This window comes from Tachypleus tridentatus, unplaced genomic scaffold (genome assembly GCF_004210375.1).
Source record: "Tachypleus tridentatus isolate NWPU-2018 unplaced genomic scaffold, ASM421037v1 Hic_cluster_1, whole genome shotgun sequence".
Classification (NCBI taxonomy): Eukaryota; Metazoa; Arthropoda; class Merostomata; order Xiphosura; family Limulidae; genus Tachypleus; species Tachypleus tridentatus.
The window spans coordinates 24776021-24795855 of record NW_027467777.1 but is presented as its reverse complement, the minus strand read 5'-3'; the positions used below and the strand labels follow the sequence as shown (position 1 = coordinate 24795855).

At 32.0% G+C, this 19835-nt stretch overlaps 1 protein-coding gene across 4 annotated transcripts in view; it reads right to left on the bottom strand.

The window, feature by feature from the left end:
* LOC143241789 (voltage-dependent calcium channel subunit alpha-2/delta-2-like) overlaps nucleotides 1-19835 on the bottom strand; it is an 89688-nt gene that overhangs the window by 21062 nt on the left and 48791 nt on the right. For 3 of the 4 annotated variants that reach the window (XM_076485024.1, XM_076485021.1, XM_076485023.1), the window contains 7 exons: nucleotides 18160-18249; nucleotides 16683-16768; nucleotides 16116-16190; nucleotides 13779-13849; nucleotides 7490-7565; nucleotides 6039-6094; nucleotides 5512-5538 (listed from right to left, as the gene is read on the bottom strand). In XM_076485024.1, the coding sequence (XP_076341139.1) occupies nucleotides 5512-5538; nucleotides 6039-6094; nucleotides 7490-7565; nucleotides 13779-13849; nucleotides 16116-16190; nucleotides 16683-16768; nucleotides 18160-18249 (481 nt within the window). The remainder of the gene's footprint in view (nucleotides 1-5511; nucleotides 5539-6038; nucleotides 6095-7489; nucleotides 7566-13778; nucleotides 13850-16115; nucleotides 16191-16682; nucleotides 16769-18159; nucleotides 18250-19835) is intronic. The other variant, XM_076485022.1, reaches the window with a different exon arrangement.

The window sequence follows — 19835 nt, the reverse complement described above, 5'->3', positions numbered from 1 at the left end:
GGTCAAATGCATTATGGTTCTGACATCTAGTGTTGAAGTTAGGTATTATTGAGAACGAATTAACTCGTCTGTGGCACTGTGTTACCGATAGGCTTGGTAGAGTTCTCTCGTCTATGGCACTGAACAGGTTAAACCTCTTCTTTAGTAGCAAATAGATTTATTAAACTAACAAAATTAATTACATTATGACAAAGGACCAGGAGTTGAACATTTTCAAAGAATAGTGTTAATACATTCATTGAGATGGTCTTCAGATTATTTTATTAGAGAGTTCATGAAGGAGCTACAAGAATATTTTGTATGAACCTCTTAGACATCAGTTGTGGATGAAATAAATTAATTTTTCATAATAACAGTTTTATTTTGCTCTTTTGCAGGATGGTACACAGGGGAATACAGACCATGAAGTTCGCTATTCCAAGAATTTGGCATGAACCCACTAACCACTCAAGCAATTGCAACTTCTGCATGGTGGACTTTTCCAAATGTTGGACTGGCAAGAATGCATCTGCTATCATGTATTCAGATCTTCCATCATTCATCACCCAAGTGCCACACTACCCTGAGCTCCCTGTACCCACTCCACCAGAGAGAAAGCAGCCATCCTCAGAAGAGAGCAGCAAATCAGAAGAAGAGGTAGACATTGAATATCTAGATTACAATTTCAGAGGTGCAGCTGGTTGAGAGAAACCCATACTACCCCAACTAAAAAGACCTCAATGACTTTATCAGACATCTTGGTCTTACAAAGTCAAATGCTGAGTTTTTGACATATAGGCTCAAAGAGAAGGATTTGTTAGATGAAAGTGTGCAAGTCAAAGTCAGAGGAAGTATCACTGACATTTTTCAAGCTTCTTCACTTGTAAAGATGGGCTCTGTTTCTGCTACAATGTTGCTGGTCTGTGTGAGGCAATTGGAATTGCCTGTGATCTGAATGAGTGGCACCTCTTCACTGATAGCTCATCCAGAAACCTCAAAGCTGTGCTGCTCCATAACAGGAATAAGTATCCATCTCTTTCCCCAGCTCATTCAGTGCAGCTCAAAGAGGAATACAACAGCGTCAAGACCTTGCTAGAAGCCTTGAAATATGATGAGTATCGCTGGGAGGTTATTGGAGACTTCAAAATGGTGGCATTCGTGATGGGTCTCCAAGGAGGCTTCACCAAGTTTCCCTGTTATCTTTGTCTTTGAGACAGCAGGAACACTGCAGCACACTACAACAGGAAGCACTGGCCACAATGGTCCAAGTTCTCTGTGGGGAGGCACAATGTCAAGTGTGAGCCACTAGTGGACCTCCAGAAGGTGTTGTTCCCACAACTGCACATAAAATTTGGTCGTATGAGACAATTTGTCACAGCTGTTGATAAGGAGTCTGCAGCCTTCAAGTACCTGTGAGATTTCTTCCCTGAGCTGTCTGAGGCAAAGATCAAAGCTGGTGTCTTTGTTGGACCACATATAAAGAAGATCCTGGAGTACACAGAATTCCCCAAGAAGCTCAGTAGGAAAAAAAAAAGCTTGGAGTAACTTTGTCATAGTGGTTTGGGGCTTCTTGGGCAATCACAAGGCCAAAAATTATGTGGAACTGGTTGAGGCTCTGGTGAAGAACTACAGCAAAATGAGCTGCAGGATGTCCCTGAAAGTCCATATCCTTGATGTTCCTCTTGATGGGAGACTATATTTGGGGGCTGATACATGAAAGTGATTTACATTACAGTTGCAAATCTGGAAAACTACTCACTTCTAAACATTTTTGTATAACTTTAGTATAAATACATGTAAATCTTAATTCATATGTTGTTTAATTCAGACCTTAGGTAAATGAAAATGTGCAAATTTGCCCATTTGTACATAAAAGTTAGGTTAATTTCTAAATTTCATTATCCAGATCACAAAACCAAGGTTTGAAGGGCAAAATGGTCATTTTCTGTACTTTTACAACATAAGTAATTAATAAATAACACATACTATCCAGAAACAAAATTTGTGTTACATAGTGCTGTCTATCCCTTATCTAGGGAACTAGTCCATCCAAAAATAATTACACAATTATAACATACAAAGAAATATTTTATAAAGTATGTCTAATTCCTGATATGCAACCTGAATTCTAGCTTACACAAAATAACTATACATTAATTCCAGGCACTAAAATGTTTTATAAAATATGCCTAATTCAAGATAATTAACCTGAAGTCCTAGTTTACACAAAATAACTATACAGTTATTAAAGATATGTAATTTAAAGTTCTTGTTTACACAAAGTAACTATATAGTTATACCAGGCACTAAAATGTTTTATAAAGTATGTCTAATTCGAGATAATTACCTGAAGTCCTAGTTTACACAAAATAACTATAAAACAACACAAAATAACAGATACCCGACAGAAATTGTTTGTACCTCTTTTTCTGGAGTAGTTTTTTGCTCATAACTTAAAAAGTATCACAAGTAGGCTAATAGAAGTATAATATATTATTAATATTATACTAACACACATCTACATAAATTTTTATGTAAATTAAACAACAAATAAACTGTTTATAAACAAATAACCAAATATAGGAGGAGCAGAAAGTATTTGTACAGTTCAGTGTGTTAGTATAATATATTATTAATATCATACTAACACACATCTACATAAATTTTTATGTAAATTAAACGACAAATAAACTGTTTATAAACAAATAACCAAAAATAGGAGGAGCAGAAAGTGTTTGTACAGTTTAGAACATGTGAAAAAACTGATATTCCCATAAATATTTTGTTTACTTTGGCAAATAAACTACATTATACCATTCCAGAACTAGACACTGGGTTCATAATTATTGGAATTTAGCCAGCAAAAAATGTACTTCCGGGAATTTAGCACCGTCTCTGTCATATCTGTTTGGTCATCATGGCAAACAGAAAACAACTGTCCAGTGATTTAAAAAAACAAATTATTGTAAAATACAAGTTTCATGTGTCTCTTTTCGGTATTACTACACAACTTAATGTGCCAAAATCTACTGTTCAAAGCATAACTGCCAAGTTTAAGCTTACAGGATCAACTGCAAACCTCCCTTGCTTAGAACGCCCCATCAAAATTCCAGAGAGAACCAAGAGGAAGGTTCTCAGAGAAGTTAGTAGGAACTCTTGTTTAACACGAAACGACATACAGAAACTGGTTAATGGAAACTGGGGTTGAAGTAAGAACCTCTACAGTTACGAACATATTACGCTCTTCTGGGTTCAAAGCATGCCTTTCTCGTAGAACTCCATATTTAAAGCCGGTTCATTTAGAAGCACAATTGTGGTATGCAAGAAAGTATGTAGATATACCTTTTACCTATTGGAAGAGTATTCTCTTGTCAGACGAGACTAAAATCGAGCTTTCCGGCCACAATGATGTTTGCTATATTTCCCGTAAGAAGGGGGGACGAAATCTTCCAAAGAACATCGTCCCTACAGTTAAACATGGAGGTGGATCAATCATGCTATGGGGTTCCTTCAGCTCTTCTGGTGTAGGCAGCCTTCGCTGCATCAATATAATCATGAAAAAAGAAGAGTACGTTGATATATTAGGCACTTATATCAAAAATGATGCTCGGAACTTGCAGCTTGGGCGTTGTTGGATCTTCCAGCATGACAATGACCCTAAGCACACATCAAAATATGTGCAATCATGGTTGCAGAGGAACCATATAAGTGTTCTGGAGTGGCCATTGCAGTCACCCGATCTCGACTCAATTGAAAACGTTTGGCATGAGTTGAAGATCAGGGTTCATCAGAGTCATCTGAAAAATGTGCAAGAGTTGGAGGCCTTCTTTAAAGAAGAATGGAAAAAAATAACAGTCAAGTACTGTCAAACGATCATGTAGGGCCATAAGGAGAGATTGCGCCAAGAGATTCACTTGAAAGGCAACACAACTGACCATTAAAGTATGAGCACGAACACTTTCTGCCCTTCATATGTTTGGTTATTTGTTTATAAACAGTTTATATGTCATTCAATTTACATAAAAATTTATGTAGATGTGTGTTAGTATGATATGTATAATATACTATACTTTCATTATCTAATCATGATACTTTTTAAGTTATGAGGAAAAAACTACTTACGATGCAGGGGTATGAACATTTTCTATCGTAACCGTATTCCAAATATGTGATCTAAAGTTCTAGTTTACACAAAGTAACTATATAGTTATAACAGGCACTAAAATGTTTTATAAAGTATGTCTAATTTGAGATAATTAACCTGAATTCCTAGTTTACAGAAAATAACTGTACAGTTATTCCAGACACTGAAATTTTTTATAAAGATGTCTAGTTCAAGATAACTAATCTAAAGTCCTAGTTTACATAAAATAACTATAGTTATTCCAGATACTGAAATATTTTATAAAGTAGACGTTTAATTCCAGATAATTAATCTAAAGTCCTACTTTACATAAAATAATGATACAGTTATTCCAGATATGTAATCTAAAGTCCTAGTTTACACAAAATAACTATACAGTTATTCCAGATATGTAGCCTAAAGTTTACACAAAATAACCACATAGTTATTTCAGACACTGAAACATTTTATAAAATAATGTATAATTCCAGATAATTAATCTAAAGTCCTAGTTTACACAAAATAACTACATAGTTATTCCAGACACTAAAACATTTTATAAAGTAGTTATCTAATTCCAGACATGTAATCTAAAGTTCTAGTTTAAACAACGTAACTATATAGTTATTCAAGACACTGTAATATTTCATGAAGTAGATGTGTAATTCAAGATAATTAATTCAAAGTCCTAGTTTACACAAGATAACTATACAGTTATTCCAGACACTGAAATATCTTATAAAGTAGATGTCTGATTTGAGATAATTAATCTAAAGTCCCAGTTTACACAAAATAACTATATAGTTATTCCAGACACTAAAACATTTTATGAGGTAGATGTCCAATTGAGGATAATTTATCTAAAGTCCTAGTTTACATAAAATAATTATAGTTATTCCAGATACTGAAATATTTTACAAAGTATGTCTCATTCCAGATACATAATCTTAATATTTAACTATATTAAAAATAAAAGTGTTATATATTGTTACTTAACATTTAACAATGTTAAAGATAAGTGTTTCATCTTGTTACTTAACATTTAACAACTGCATTAAAGATAAAAGTGTTACATATTGTTATTTAAGATTTAACTATGTTAAAGATAAAAGCATTACATCTTGTTATTTAACATTCAGCTACAGTAAAGATAAAAGTGTTACATATTGTTACTTAACATTTTAGCTACATTAAAGATGGAAGGTAACATGTGTTACAAAGAAAGGTTTGTTATAGATTTACAAACCAATCTGATGTTTTATATGTTTATGTATATAATAATGTGTTGAAACTTTCATTTGTGTATTATTCTATTGATGCACTTTCAGAAGACAGAAAGCTATACTGTGTGACCAGTGCCATCCACACACATAATGATACAAATAGACATGCAGACAAATGTAACATACCTATAAAGCCAAATCCTGGCTTGATACCTTGAAGGTGAAAACAAGAAATATTAAAACCCAAACAACTACAATTTCAGCTTCACAAAAGATACAAATCTTTTGACTACTAGCATATAAAAATCAATTAATAATTTAAATAAGTTCATAAAACAGTGTCACAATAAGATACACTTAAGTCTTCTGTCAGAATTTTGATATATTCAACATATTTAATCATGGCTTAAATATCTCTCCCATGAACTTATACAGTCATATGCTACTTTTAAATTGCTTAAACACAGTTTCCAGAATACTTTTTATTTTGTATTTGTCAAAAAAGACAGAAAAAGAAAAAACACTAAAAGTTACAACAACAGAAATTATACTAACACCATTTATGTGTGTGTGTGTAATAAATCACAAGGATATTATACTAAACAGACACAGTTGTACTTTGTAAATGACATATTTTAATTTGTTCATCCTAATTAACACCCAAGACATTTTAACATAATTACTGGAATATTCCACCAAACAATCCTACTCACCATGCTGAGAGGTCAAAGATCCAAATGACACTCAACAAACTTCCAAATGATGACCCCTACAACACAATAAAGTGATATACATGTTATATACTTGGTTATAAAATACATTTTATACACTTGGTTATAATGTTTTCATATCACAAATATTTATAGAACCCAAATCCTATTGTCACGGATTTTCTACAGTTTTCTTTCTCTCTACTTTTACATTTTAATTCTACACTTTCTGCATGACAAGCTAGTAACAATACTGGAATAATTCTCACATTAGTATTACATTTAACTATGATGATAACATTCTATTAACTCCCTCATTATGGGCTCAGTTCTACGGACCAACCTCATATCTATTTTGTGTTTATAGTTTTCACACTGTAACTTTTAATATAGTAAGCAGATTTTCACAAACTTTTGCAGAACAAAGCTTTCATGCAGAAAATATGAGATCCTTGAAGTAATAATTTTTTGTACATTTTTTTCATTTCAAATGTTGACTATCCAACTTGCAACATAACTTTGAATTTAAGATTAAAAATATTTCCACACATCAAAAAAATTTCCAAATTTCATATGCAAAAAAATTTATAATAACTTCAACATAATAATCAAAATTTTTTTAATAATACTTATATTTTATCTATGATTTTCACTGTTTTATCTCTGTATGGGTCTGGTTAATTTGATCAACATCACATAAAATATAAGTTATGCTTTCTTTGTTCTATAATGATTACAAATTATAGCAAGAAACCATAAATGTTTAGTCTAAAAACTTAAGTATCATAACACTATACATTTACATATATTTACTATTTTACGGAACTTTCAATCATGTTTAACAAACACTACAAAAGTTGTAATGACGTGATGCATGTGCACTTATGCTAATATATCCAATGGTATAAATGTGGTCTTTACAGAACAACCTGTCTTAACTTTGTTCTATGGAACCAGTGTTTTGTAAAATAGTCACAGTTTGCTGTAATACATTAGAACTATTTATTATTAAGTTTCAGTTATTTTTCTCAAAACATAGAACAGTAAACAAAGAAATACATTACACAGTTTTTCTTTTACTTACACACTTTGTACTTGTTTTTTTACTGTAATTTACTGTCAAATTTAGCAAGTTGGGGGGATGTTAAATAATTTTTTTACACTTGCATTTTGAAATAACAAAATATTAAAATTGCTCTATAAATACTGCAGAATTCCACTGTAATTTACCAGGTTTACTAAACAAACCGTGAAACAAAATATAATTTTTTGGACAACAGTTTCACTTACCAGCTCCTTTTGAGATTTGAGACAAAGACAATATTTTCACTTTTTGTTATAACATTAACAAATACCAGTAAAATAGATGCAAGTCAAATGCATAACTGAAACAAAAAATTCAAAAATGAAAGGAAAACGATTCCTCCATCTTCTTCATGTGGATGTAAACTCACCAAAGGCATGTGTCTAAACCCACGATTAACCTTCTGATCTTTAGGACACCTTGCTTCGTAGTTGAACTCATCAATACTTAAAATGTAAACAAGAAATTTAGCTTCAATACAAAAAGGTCATGACAGTAGATATTAGTGAATAACAACCAGACAAACAATAGATGATAATATATATACCATGAAATTAGAATCAGACACAGGACTAATGATAATATATTTGAAAGAACTATATAACACAAAATAATAATAATATATACTACAGAATAACAATCAGACACAGAACTAATGATAATATATACAACAGAATAACACCTGGACACAGAAATAATGATAATATATTTCACAAAAATATACAACACAAACCTAATGATAATATATACTACAGAATAACAATCAGACAGAGAACTAAGGATAATATATACTCCAGAATAAGAATCAGACACAGAACTATTGATAACACTATGTAACAAATTTTTTACTTTTTCTTGTTCCTAGGCAAAAAGTGTTATTTCCCAATTGCTTATGCCTAAAGTAAATGGAAAAGACCTATTTTTCTCTTCAAACTTTATTTTTGTGACCTGGGTAATGAACGCTTCAAATTTACCCATTTTCCAAGTCATTCCAGGTAGATTTAGTGATGAGTAGCTAATAGAGAATTTTCTCAGACTTACAAGAATTTTCAAGAACTTTCCATAGTAATATATATACAGGGGCTCACCACTCACAATTTCAGTTTAGTTCTAGCTGCCTAAGTGAACACATAGACCCCTCTGATTTTATCAGAGATTTCATCTAGAAGCTGCAAGAATTCTTCAGATGCATTCTGATATGTATGTGGACATTTTATCAAGACTAGAGAAAAACAGTACTCTGTGGCAATATCTGCTAAAATGCGTGAAGCCTATAAGGCATATTTTAGCATGCCTGTCTGGGATCAAGATAAATCCTGGGCAACTCATTTTACTTGCAAGCACTGTAAAATACTCTAGAAGGTAAAATGGACAATTTTTGTTTGCTTGAAGAGTAAGATTTTATAGTATACAAATTTTAGACCTTTTAAAATTTCGATATCTTTTGGTGCACCTCAAAGAGGAATACGACAGCATCAAGACCTTGCTAGAAGTCTTGAAGTATGATGAGTATGGCTGGGAGGTTATCGGAGACTTCAAAATGGTGGCATTTCTGACGGGTCTCCAAGGAGGCTTTACCAAGTTTCCCTGTTATCTTTGTGTTGGGGAAAGCAGGGACACCTCAGCTCACTACAACAAGAAGCACTGGCCACAATGGAACGAGTTCTCTGTGGGAAGGCACAATGTCAAGTGTGGGCCACTAGTGGACCTCCAGAAGGTGTTGTTCCCACAACTGCACACAAAATTGGGTCTTATGAAACAATTTGTCACAGCTCTTGATAAGGAGTCTGCAACTATGGCAAAATGGGCTGCAGAATGTCTCTAAAAGTCCATATCCTTGATACTCATCTTGATAAGTTCAAGGGGAACATGGGAGCATATTCAGAGGAGCAAGGTGAGTGCTTCCTCCAAGATATACTGGACTTTGAATGCCGCTACGCTACCAAGGAGCGTATAATGAAAACATGATGGGAGACTATATTTGGGGCTGATACGTGAAAGTGATTTATATTACAGTCGCAAATCTTGAAAAACTATTAACTTCTAAACATTTTTGTATAACTTTAGTATAAATACATGTAAATCTTGATTCATATGTTGTTTTATTCAGACCTCATGTAAATGAAAATGTGCAAATTTGCCTGTTTTTACATAGAAAATAGGTTAATTTCTAAATTTCATTATCCAGGTCACAAAACAAAGTTTGAAGGGAATAATGACCATTTACTGTACTTTTACAACTTAAGCAATTAAGAAATAACACATACTATCCAGGAACAAAATTTGTGTTACATAGTGTAATATATACTATAGAATAACAACTAAACATAGAACAAATGACAATTTATTTCACAGATCTATATTCAAGAATAGAAATGTTTAATGTCATTACTGATCTTACCCTATAACACAAAGTTTCAGTTTTTATATAAAATCCAGAACCACTATGTAATAAATGCAAATAAAACATGCTTATTACAATATAGTTTGACTAAACTGATATATTTTTAATGTTGTGAACATTTCATTGTGATAAGGTTTGTAATATTGTTTCATTGCAATGTTTGTTTACGAACTATTAACAAGAAGTTAGAGTTAAGTTTACAAAAAAGGTGGGAGCTAGTCAAAACAAGTTTTAGCTAAGTTTATCAAAAACCTAGGAACTAGTCAAAAAAGTTTGAAGTACATTTACAAACAAAGTTAGGAACTAGTCAAAATAAGTTTTAGCTAACTTTACACATAAAACTGGGAACTATTAAAATAAGTTTAAGTTTACAAAAACAAGCTAGAAACTAGTCAAAATAAGTTTTAGCTAAGTTTATCAAACACCTAGGAACTAGTCAAAAAAGTCTGAGGTATGTTTACAAACAAAGTTAGAAACTAGTCAAAATAAGTTTTAGCTAACTTTAGAAATAAAACTCGGAACTAATCAAAATATCTTTCAGTTATGTTTACAAATAAAAAAACTAGGGACTAGTAAAATAAGTTTAACTTTACAAAAACAAGCTAGGAACTGGTCAAAACAAGTTTTAGTTAAGTTTAAAAACAGAAGATACAAACTAGTTAAAAAAGTTTGAGAGAAATTTGTTTTGTTTTTAAATTTTGTGCAAAGCTGCACAAGGGCTATCTATGCTAGTTGTCCCAAGTTTAGCAGTATAAGACTAGAGGGAAGACAGCTAGTCATCACCACCCACTACCAACTCTTGGCTACTCTTTTACAAACAAATAGTGGGATTGACTGTTACATAAGTTTAAAAAGGAAAGATAGAAAGTAGTCAAAAAAGTTTAGCTAATTTTAAAAAAAAAGTTAATAATTAGTTTGAGTCAACTTTTCCGTTATAGGTTCAGTATAATATACATGAATTTGTCTATGTATTTACACCATAACCTGTGATACAGTATGTGTATTTTTACAAAATTTGGTCGACTTTTAGTAAATATTCCAAGTATTTGGTGTATAAAAATTAGATTTTTTAACGAAATATCTTCACTCAAGATTTCTTTATGAAAACAGTCTTTTTCATTACTAGTCTGAGTGACTTCATGTAATGATTAATGTCCTTGAAACTGAAGATTGATAGAATGTGGTAGCCTTTTCACAGATTAAAATTACTCTGGGAACATTCTAAGCTGTTGATTGGTTATTCACACGTCATATGTTGAAGTAATTGTATATAAGGAATCATTTCCATAAATGGAAGGAGATGAATGGAGCCACTGTGTTTGATTCAGTACATATCTCAGCAAACTAAAAAGATATGTGGTTCTTATTTTATATTATAGTTTGATAATATTGATAATTTGAGTTCCTAATTTGTATGAAACTGTAGATGTAGTATTTTGACATTATAAACATCTAACAGTGATGTATTTAACAAACCATGAGACTTATTAAAAATCTATATTCAGATGTGTTCATTTAATATTTACTTCTAAATTAAGAAATTAATTAATATATAATATTAAAGTTTGAATTATAATACACAATTTGATTCCCAACTTATTAACATGAATTAATAAAATAGTAGTTCAATCAGATTTTTAATGCAAGTCAACAAATGTGACGACATAGCCTTCGACCATGACCTGTAGCAAAAGAGTTAAGTCTACAAACAAAAGTTAGGAACTAGTGGAAACAAGTTTCAGTTAAGATTACAAACAAAAGCTAGGTACTAGTCAATATACGTTTAGGTTTACAAACAAAAGTTAGGAACTAGTGGAAATAAGTTTCAGTTAAGATTACAAACAAAAGCTAGGAACTGGTCAATATACATTTATGTTTACAAACAAAAGTTAGGAACTAGTGGAAACAAGTTTCAGTTAAGTTCACAAACAAAAGCTAGGTACTAGTTAATATACGTTTAGGTTTACAAACAAAAGTTAGGAACTAGTGGAAATAAGTTTCAGTTAAGATTACAAACAAAAGCTAGGAACTGGTCAATATACGTTTATGTTTACAAACAAAAGTTAGAAACTAGTGGAAACAAGTTTCAGTTAAGATTACAAACAAAAGCTAGGAACTAGTGGAAACAAGTTTCTGTTAAGTTTACAAACAAAAGCTAGGAACTACTCAATATATGTTTATGTTTACAAACAAAAGTTAGGAACTAGTGGAAACAAGTTTCAGTTAAGATTACAAACAAAAGCTAGGAACTGATCAATATATGTTTATGTTTACAAACAAAAGTTAGGAACTAGTGGAAACAAGTTTCAGTTCAGATTACAAACAAAAGCTACGAACTAGTGGAAACAAGTTTCAGTTAAGTTCACAAACAAAAGCTAGGAACTAGTGGAAACAAGTTTCAGTTAAGATTACAATCAAAAGCTAGGAACGAGTCAATATACGTTTAGGTTTACAAACAAAAGTTAGGAACTAGTGGAAATAAGTTTCAGTTAAGATTACAAACAAAAGCTAGGAACTGGTCAATATACGTTTATGTTTACAAACAAAAGTTAGGAACTAGTGGAAACAAGTTTCAGTTAAGATTACAAACAAAAGCTAGGAACTAGTGGAAACAAGTTTCAGTTAAGTTCACAAACAAAAGCTAGGAACTAGTCAATATATGTTTATGTTTAGAAACAAAAGTTAGGAACTAGTGGAAATAAGTTTCAGTTAAGATTACAAACAAAAGCTAGGAACGAGTCAATATACGTTTAGGTTTACAAACAAAAGTTAGGAACTAGTGGAAACAAGTTTCAGTTAAGATTACAAACAAAAGCTAGGAACTGATCAATATATGTTTATGTTTACAAACAAAAGTTAGGAACTAGTGGAAACAAGTTTCAGTTCAGATTACAAACAAAAGCTACAAACTAGTGGAAACAAGTTTCAGTTAAGTTCACAAACAAAAGCTAGGAACTAGTGGAAACAAGTTTCAGTTAATATTACAATCAAAAGCTAGGAACGAGTCAATATACGTTTAGGTTTACAAACAAAAGTTAGGAACTAGTGGAAATAAGTTTCAGTTAAGATTACAAACAAAAGCTAGGAACTAGTGGAAACAAGTTTCAGTTAAGTTCACAAACAAAAGCTAGGAACTAGTCAATATATGTTAATGTTTACAAACAAAAGTTAGGAACTAGTGGAAATAAGTTTCAGTTAAGATTACAAACAAAAGCTAGGAACGAGTCAATATACGTTTAGGTTTACAAACAAAAGTTAGGAACTAGTGGAAATAAGTTTCAGTTAAGATTACAAACAAAAGCTAGGAACTGGTCAATATACGTTTTTGTTTACAAACAAAAGTTAGGAACTAGTGGAAACAAGTTTCAGTTAAGATTACAAACAAAAGCTAGGAACTGGTCAATATACATTTATGTTTACAAACAAAAGTTAGGAACTAGTGGAAACAAGTTTCAGTTAAGTTCACAAACAAAAGCTAGGAACTAGTGGAAACAGGTTTCAGTTCAGATTACAAACAAAAGCTAGGAAATAGTGGAAACGAGTTGCAGTTAAGTTCACAAACAAAAGCTAAGAACTAGTGGAAACAAGTTTCAGTTAAGTTCACAAACAAAAGCTAAGAACTAGTGGAAACAAGTTTCAGTTAAGTTCACAAACAAAAGCTAAGAACTAGTGGAAACAAGTTTCAGTTAAGTTCACAAACAAAAGCTAGGAACTGGTCAATATACGTTTATGTTTACAAACAAAAGTTAGGAACTAGTGGAAACAGGTTTCAATTAAGATTACAAACACAAGCCATGAACTAGTGGAAACAGGTTTCAGTTAAGATTACAAACAGAAACCAGGAACTAGTGGAAACAGGTTTCATTTAAGATTACAAACACAAACCAGGAACTAGTGGAAACAGGTTTCAGTTAAGATTATAAACACAAACCAGGAACTAGTGGAAACAGGTTTCAGTTAAGATTACAAACACAAACCAGGAACTAGTCAATATAGGTTTATGTTTACAAACAAAAGTTAGGAAATAGTTAACAAGTCTTTATCAACAGTTGAGATATAACACCTAGAAATTAGGTACCAGCAATTGGTGTAAACTGTTAATAAACAACATATGTGAAACGTGTTTCTTGTACTTTGTTCTGGTGTCTTAAAAGGATCACTTGTTATTTGTTTATAGTATGTACCATCAAATTTACAGCTAAAGTTGTATGATTCTAAAATGTGCTAGTTTTATTAAATTATAATACTTTGTTACCTCTGATATACACCCTTCATGTGTAGTTCTGTCATGAGGTGAGGATCATGGGAACCAAAAAAGAGTCCTATCTGTTAAAGAAACCATGAAAGTTCATGTGATATATACCATGTGGTATATATGGATGAAATAACAATAAGTGAGAAGAAAAGATAAAGACAGTTAAAACATATATAAAGAAAGTTACAGCAAATGTCTGAAGTATGTCATGTTTAGGTACCTGTATTGTGTCATGACAACAAGTGTTTCAAGTGTGTCATCTCTAGGTGCCTGTATTATGTCATGACTACAAGTGTTTCAAGTGTGTCATCTCTAGGTGCCTGTATTATGTCATGACTACAAGTGTTTGAAGTATGTAATGTCTAGGTGTCTGTATTATGTCATGACTACAAGTGTCTGAAGTATGTCATGTTTAGGTACCTGTATTGTGTCATGACTACAAGTGTTTCAAGTGTGTCATCTCTAGATGCCTGTATTATGTCATGACTACAAGTGTCTGAAGTATGTCATCTCTAGTTGCCTGTATTATGTCATGACTACAAGTGTTTGAAGTGTATCATCTCTAGGTGTCTGTATTATGTCATCACTCTAAGTGTTTGAAGTATGTAATGTCTAGGTGCCTGTATTATGTCATCACTCTAAGTGTCTGAAGTATGTCATCTCTAGGTGCCTGTATTATGTCATCACTCTAAGTGTCTGAAGTATGTCATCTCTAGGTACCTGTATTATGTCATGACTACAAGTGTTTCAAGTGTGTCATCTCTAGGTGCCTGAATTATGTCATGACTACAAGTGTTTCAAGTGTGTTATCTCTAGGTGCCTGTATTATGTCAACTCCAAGTGTTTGAAGTATGTAATGTCTAGGTGTCTGTATTATGTCATAACTACAAGTGTTTCAAGTGTATCATCTCTAGGTGCCTGTATTATGTCATAACTACAAGTGTTTCAAGTGTATCATCTCTAGGTGCCTGTATTATGTCATAACTACAAGTGTTTCAAGTGTATCATCTCTAGGTGCCTGTATTATGTCATGACTAAAAGTGTTTCAAGTGTGTCATCTCTAGGTGCCTGTATTATGTCATGACTACAAGTGTTCACAAGTATGTAATGTCTAGGTGTCTGTATTATGTCATGACTACAAGTGTTTGAAGTGTGTCATCTCTAGGTGCTCAACTGTATTATGTCATGACTACAAGTGTTTCAAGTGTGTCATCTCTAGGTGCCTGTATTATGTCATGACTACAAGTGTTTCAAGTGTGTCATCTCTAGGTGCCTGTATTATGTCATGACTACAAGTGTTTCAAGTGTGTCATCTCTAGGTGCCTGTATTATGTCATGACTACAAGTGTTTGAAGTGTGTAATGTCTAGGTGCCTGTATTATGTCGACTCCAAGTGTTTGAAGTATGTAATGTCTAGGTGTCTGTATTATGTCGACTCCAAGTGTTTGAAGTATGTAATGTCTAGGTGTCTGTATTATGTCGACTCTAAGTGTCTGAAGTATGTCATCTCTAGGTGCCTGTATTATGTCATGACTACAAGTTTCTGAAGTATGTCATGTCTATGTGTTCGAATTATGTCATGACTCCAAGTGCTTCAAGTGTGTAACGCTCAGGTGTTTGTATTACATCATGACTCCAAGTATGTGAAGTGTGTCATGTCTTTATGTGATGAATTATAAATATAACACTTCTTTACATAGCACTAAATTACAACCTACCAAATTATAGAAGTCATGTGTTATGAATTTGTCCTTGTATCAAGTTTCCTGCAATGTAATTAATTTTTCATCAAAACAATAAATATACTCTAGAATTGTTCACTGGTACATTGTAACTGTCAAAGTTTAGATACTGAACAAGAACAATAAATATACTATAGAATTGTTCACTGGTACATTGTAACTGTCAAAGTTTAGATACTGAACAAGAACAATAAATATACTCTAGAATTGTTCACTGGTACATTGTAACTGTCAAAGTTTAGATTGTAACTGAACAAGAACAGAACAAGAACAATAAATATACTCTAAATATATACTCTAGAATTGTTCACTGGTACATTGTAACTGTCAAAGTTTAGATACCGAACAAGAACAATAAATATACACTAGAATTGTTCACTGGTACATTGTAACTGTCAAAGTTTATATACTGAACAAGAACAATAAATATACACTAGAATTCTTCACTGGTACATTGTAACTATCAAAGATTAATTATATTTATAGTCACTCTGATTCAAAGTTATAGATGTACTCAATAGCACAGACTCATCAAGTCCAAGTTATATGTACATGTGCTTACAAAGGTTAAGTCAAGCTGTTAATAAAAACTCACCAAGTCCAAGTTGTTATTCTGGTTAGTGGCCACAATGAAAGCTGCATCATCCAATAAATAGCATAATGCAATGTCCTACAATATAGAATATTCACTCTTAATTAGTACTATATGTAAAGACAGCATACCAATAACTAGTTATACTCTGCCATGATGTTATTTGTATATATTTTATCTAGGGTATATATATATATGGGATAAATTACCAGTAACAACTAAAGTTTTAAGCTATTTTTATCTAACTTCATCACCATAAACAAAGAATAATTTTCACAAATCAGTATCTGCAAGTCAATTAAACATTTAATTTCTTCAAGGAATAGAACAGACAGATAACAATTACTGGTACAAAACACTATGAAAATAAATATATTTTATGTACTTCTACTAGCACACAGCTATTGACCTGCATAAGACAGGTATTTTAAAATTATTTTAGAGACTTATATGATCTTCAAGTTTCTATAATTTTTTCAAAGCCTTCTGTAAAGAGAGTTTGGTTACTTTTATCACTATGCTTATCTTTATCACTTAGCTTTATCAAAGTATGAAAAAAGTGATACTTACTGTTTTATTATAACAAATTGAGTCAATCTCTTCTGATAAAAAAAATGTTTCAAGTAACAGAGTGGCACTGATGTTCATACCTACAACTGAAAATAATTTTATAGTTATATACTTAATAGAACGTTTAACTATGACTTCTACAGCAAACTATAGTGGTACACATCTAGCAACCTACGAGGTCTGTTCAAAAATATATGGACTGATGTCATAAAACAAAATGTACTTTATTTAGAAGTTACAGGTCTGGGCCCCTTTAAAGTACTCTCCTCCCCAACGCACACACTTATCCCAACGGTGTTTCCACTTGTTGAAACAGTCCTGGTACTCTTCTTTTGTAATGTCCTCCAGCTCCTTCGTCGCATTTGCCTTAATCTCAGGAATCGTCTCAAATCTTCTTCCTTTCAAGGGTCTTTTGAGTTTGGAGAACAAGAAAAATCGCAAGGAGCAAGGTAATGGTGAGTATGGGGGTGGGGAAGAACAGTGATCAAGCGTTTGGCCAAAAACTCATGAGTTCTGAGGGCTGAATTTCGCAGCAAAGCGGTGCATCTTCAATTTTTCGGTCAAAATCTTGTAACAAGATCCAAATGATATCCCACACTCTTCAGCAAGCTCCTGACAGTCAGATGTCAATTTGCCCACACCAGGGTGTTGATTTTGTTGACGTGTGGGTCGCCAGTTGACGTGGAAGGACGTCCAGGACGCCATCATCTTCAATGGACTGTCGACCATCCTTAAAACGTTCATGCCACTTGAAACATGCAGTACGCTTCATAGCAACATCACCGTAAGCCGTGTTAAGCATAGCAAAAGTTTCAGTCGCAGATTTTCCAAGTTTAACACAAAATTTCACAGCAAGTCGTTGCTCCTTCAGGTCATTCATTCTGAAATCCGCCAAACGAAAAAATCGCACTTCACTTAAAACCGCGTAGCTAATACACAAATGAAGATATCTGCAATTGGGAAATGACATCGTAATCAGCTGATCTGTGCAAACCTAGCGACACCAAGCGGATTTCCCTGGAACCAACTGGAGCCGCGCAATTCAAACAGTCCGCGTATTTTTTGAACAGCCCTCGTATTATCAGCAAAAGTATGCAATTTACTAAACGTGATAGCTTCAATTTTAATATTAAATGTTCTATTATCAACAAAAGTATGTTACTTACTATACACGACAGCTTCAATTTTAACACCAAAGGACTCATTATCAATAGAAGCATCTTATTTACTACAAACATCAGCTTGAATTTTAATAAGAAACCTACTATCAAATTATAATGTTACAACGATATCTTAGTTCTGAATTTGAGTAGAGATTTTTATGTTTTCCACAAAATACCGATTAAGTGGAAAGGCACTTTCATCTTTGAAAATACTGTTTGTAATAACTGGTTGTTGGTTACAGCTAAAAATATTTACCTGCTTCTAAATCAAAGAAGGACAAAAAGGTAATGTTAGATAAATATCTTAAACTTACCTCCTGGAGTGTACTTCCCTTTACCATCTGTTACGGTAAAAGCTCTTACTACAGTGATCACAGTGTCATTACTGACATCAAACACCCTCACTGTAATACAAAAAGATGTACACAGAACATTCTTAATAAATATCTTTTATCTCTTGACTGTGTGTTATAAAAATGTACACAGAATATTCTTAATAAATATCTTTTATCTCTTGACTCTGTAATACAAAAAGATGTACACAGAATATTCTTAATAAATATCTTTTATCTCTTGACTGTGTATTATAAAAATGTACACAGAATATTCTTAATAAATATCTTTTATCTGTTGATTGTGTATTATAAAAATGTACACAAAATATTCTAAATAAATATCTTTTATCTGTTGATTATGTATTATAAAAATGTACACAGAATATTCTTAATAAATATCTTTTATCTCTTGACTGTGTATTATAAAAATGTACACAGAATATTCTTAATAAATATCTTTTATCTGTTGATTGTGTATTATAAAAATGTACACAAAATATTCTAAATAAATATCTTTTATTTCTTGACTGTGTATTATAAAAATGTACACAGAATATTCTTAATAAATATCTTTTATCTGTTGATTGTGTGTTATAAAAATGTATACAGAATATTCTTAATAAATATCTTTTATCTCTTGACTGTGTATTATAAAAATATACACAAAATATTCTTAATAAATATTTTTTATCACTTGATTGCGTATTATTTAGGAGTGATAATTTTACATGTTCTAAGTCTAGTACTGTAATAGCAACTGATACATTTATTGAAAAGCAAAGTGTAATAGTGAATATAACAGAGCAACAGTGACATTTGTAAACATATTTAAGTATTTCAGAATTACATGTACTCCCTCCCCAGCAAATTTGTGAAAAGATAAACTGAACAAGTTTGAGAAGAATTGCTAATATAAAGTAGAAAGGATAGTGTGAAAAAAAATGATAAAACATTCAATAATAAAACTTTATGGTTAGGTGTGAAAAAATTATTGAAGATGTTTACATTTCTATCCTATTCATTATTAGTATTGTGAAATATTATTTAACAGATGCAATGTTCCTATAAACTCACTGTGTAAAATTATATATCTTAATTAAGTAATCTAGAAATGCAGTTTGAACAACTTAAGTGAAAATGGCTAATATATATGGTAAATTCCTGTGCATTAAGCAGTGCACAGGCACCATAGATAGTTGTAAAAAAGCTTTCTGAAAAACATGATTCTTACAGAGTGCTACAAATATTGATCCAAAATAGAACACTTTAAAAAAGAATGGAAAGTTTCAATGTTATTCACTGAAACAGAAGAATTTGTTTGAGAGAGAAATGGTTAATCCATAGCATTTTTACCAGTGTGGCTATTAAAGAAAACATTCTTACTGCTTCCACACAACATATTTTCTGGAACTGTTAACAAGATAATAAACTAGGAAAATGTGTGAGCTTCACCAAGAACTTTATGTTTAAATGAAAAAGAAACTAAAATCACAGTAATCACATTTAAACTTGTATTTGTCAAATGCAGCTTGAATATTTTCCATTAGCTTTGGTTATAAAAGATGTCTGATGAAAGCTTGTCACACAGTGTGCTCTACAACTGACCTTTCTATCATTAGTATGAACTTGTGATGTCAGGTTAAGGACAACAAAAT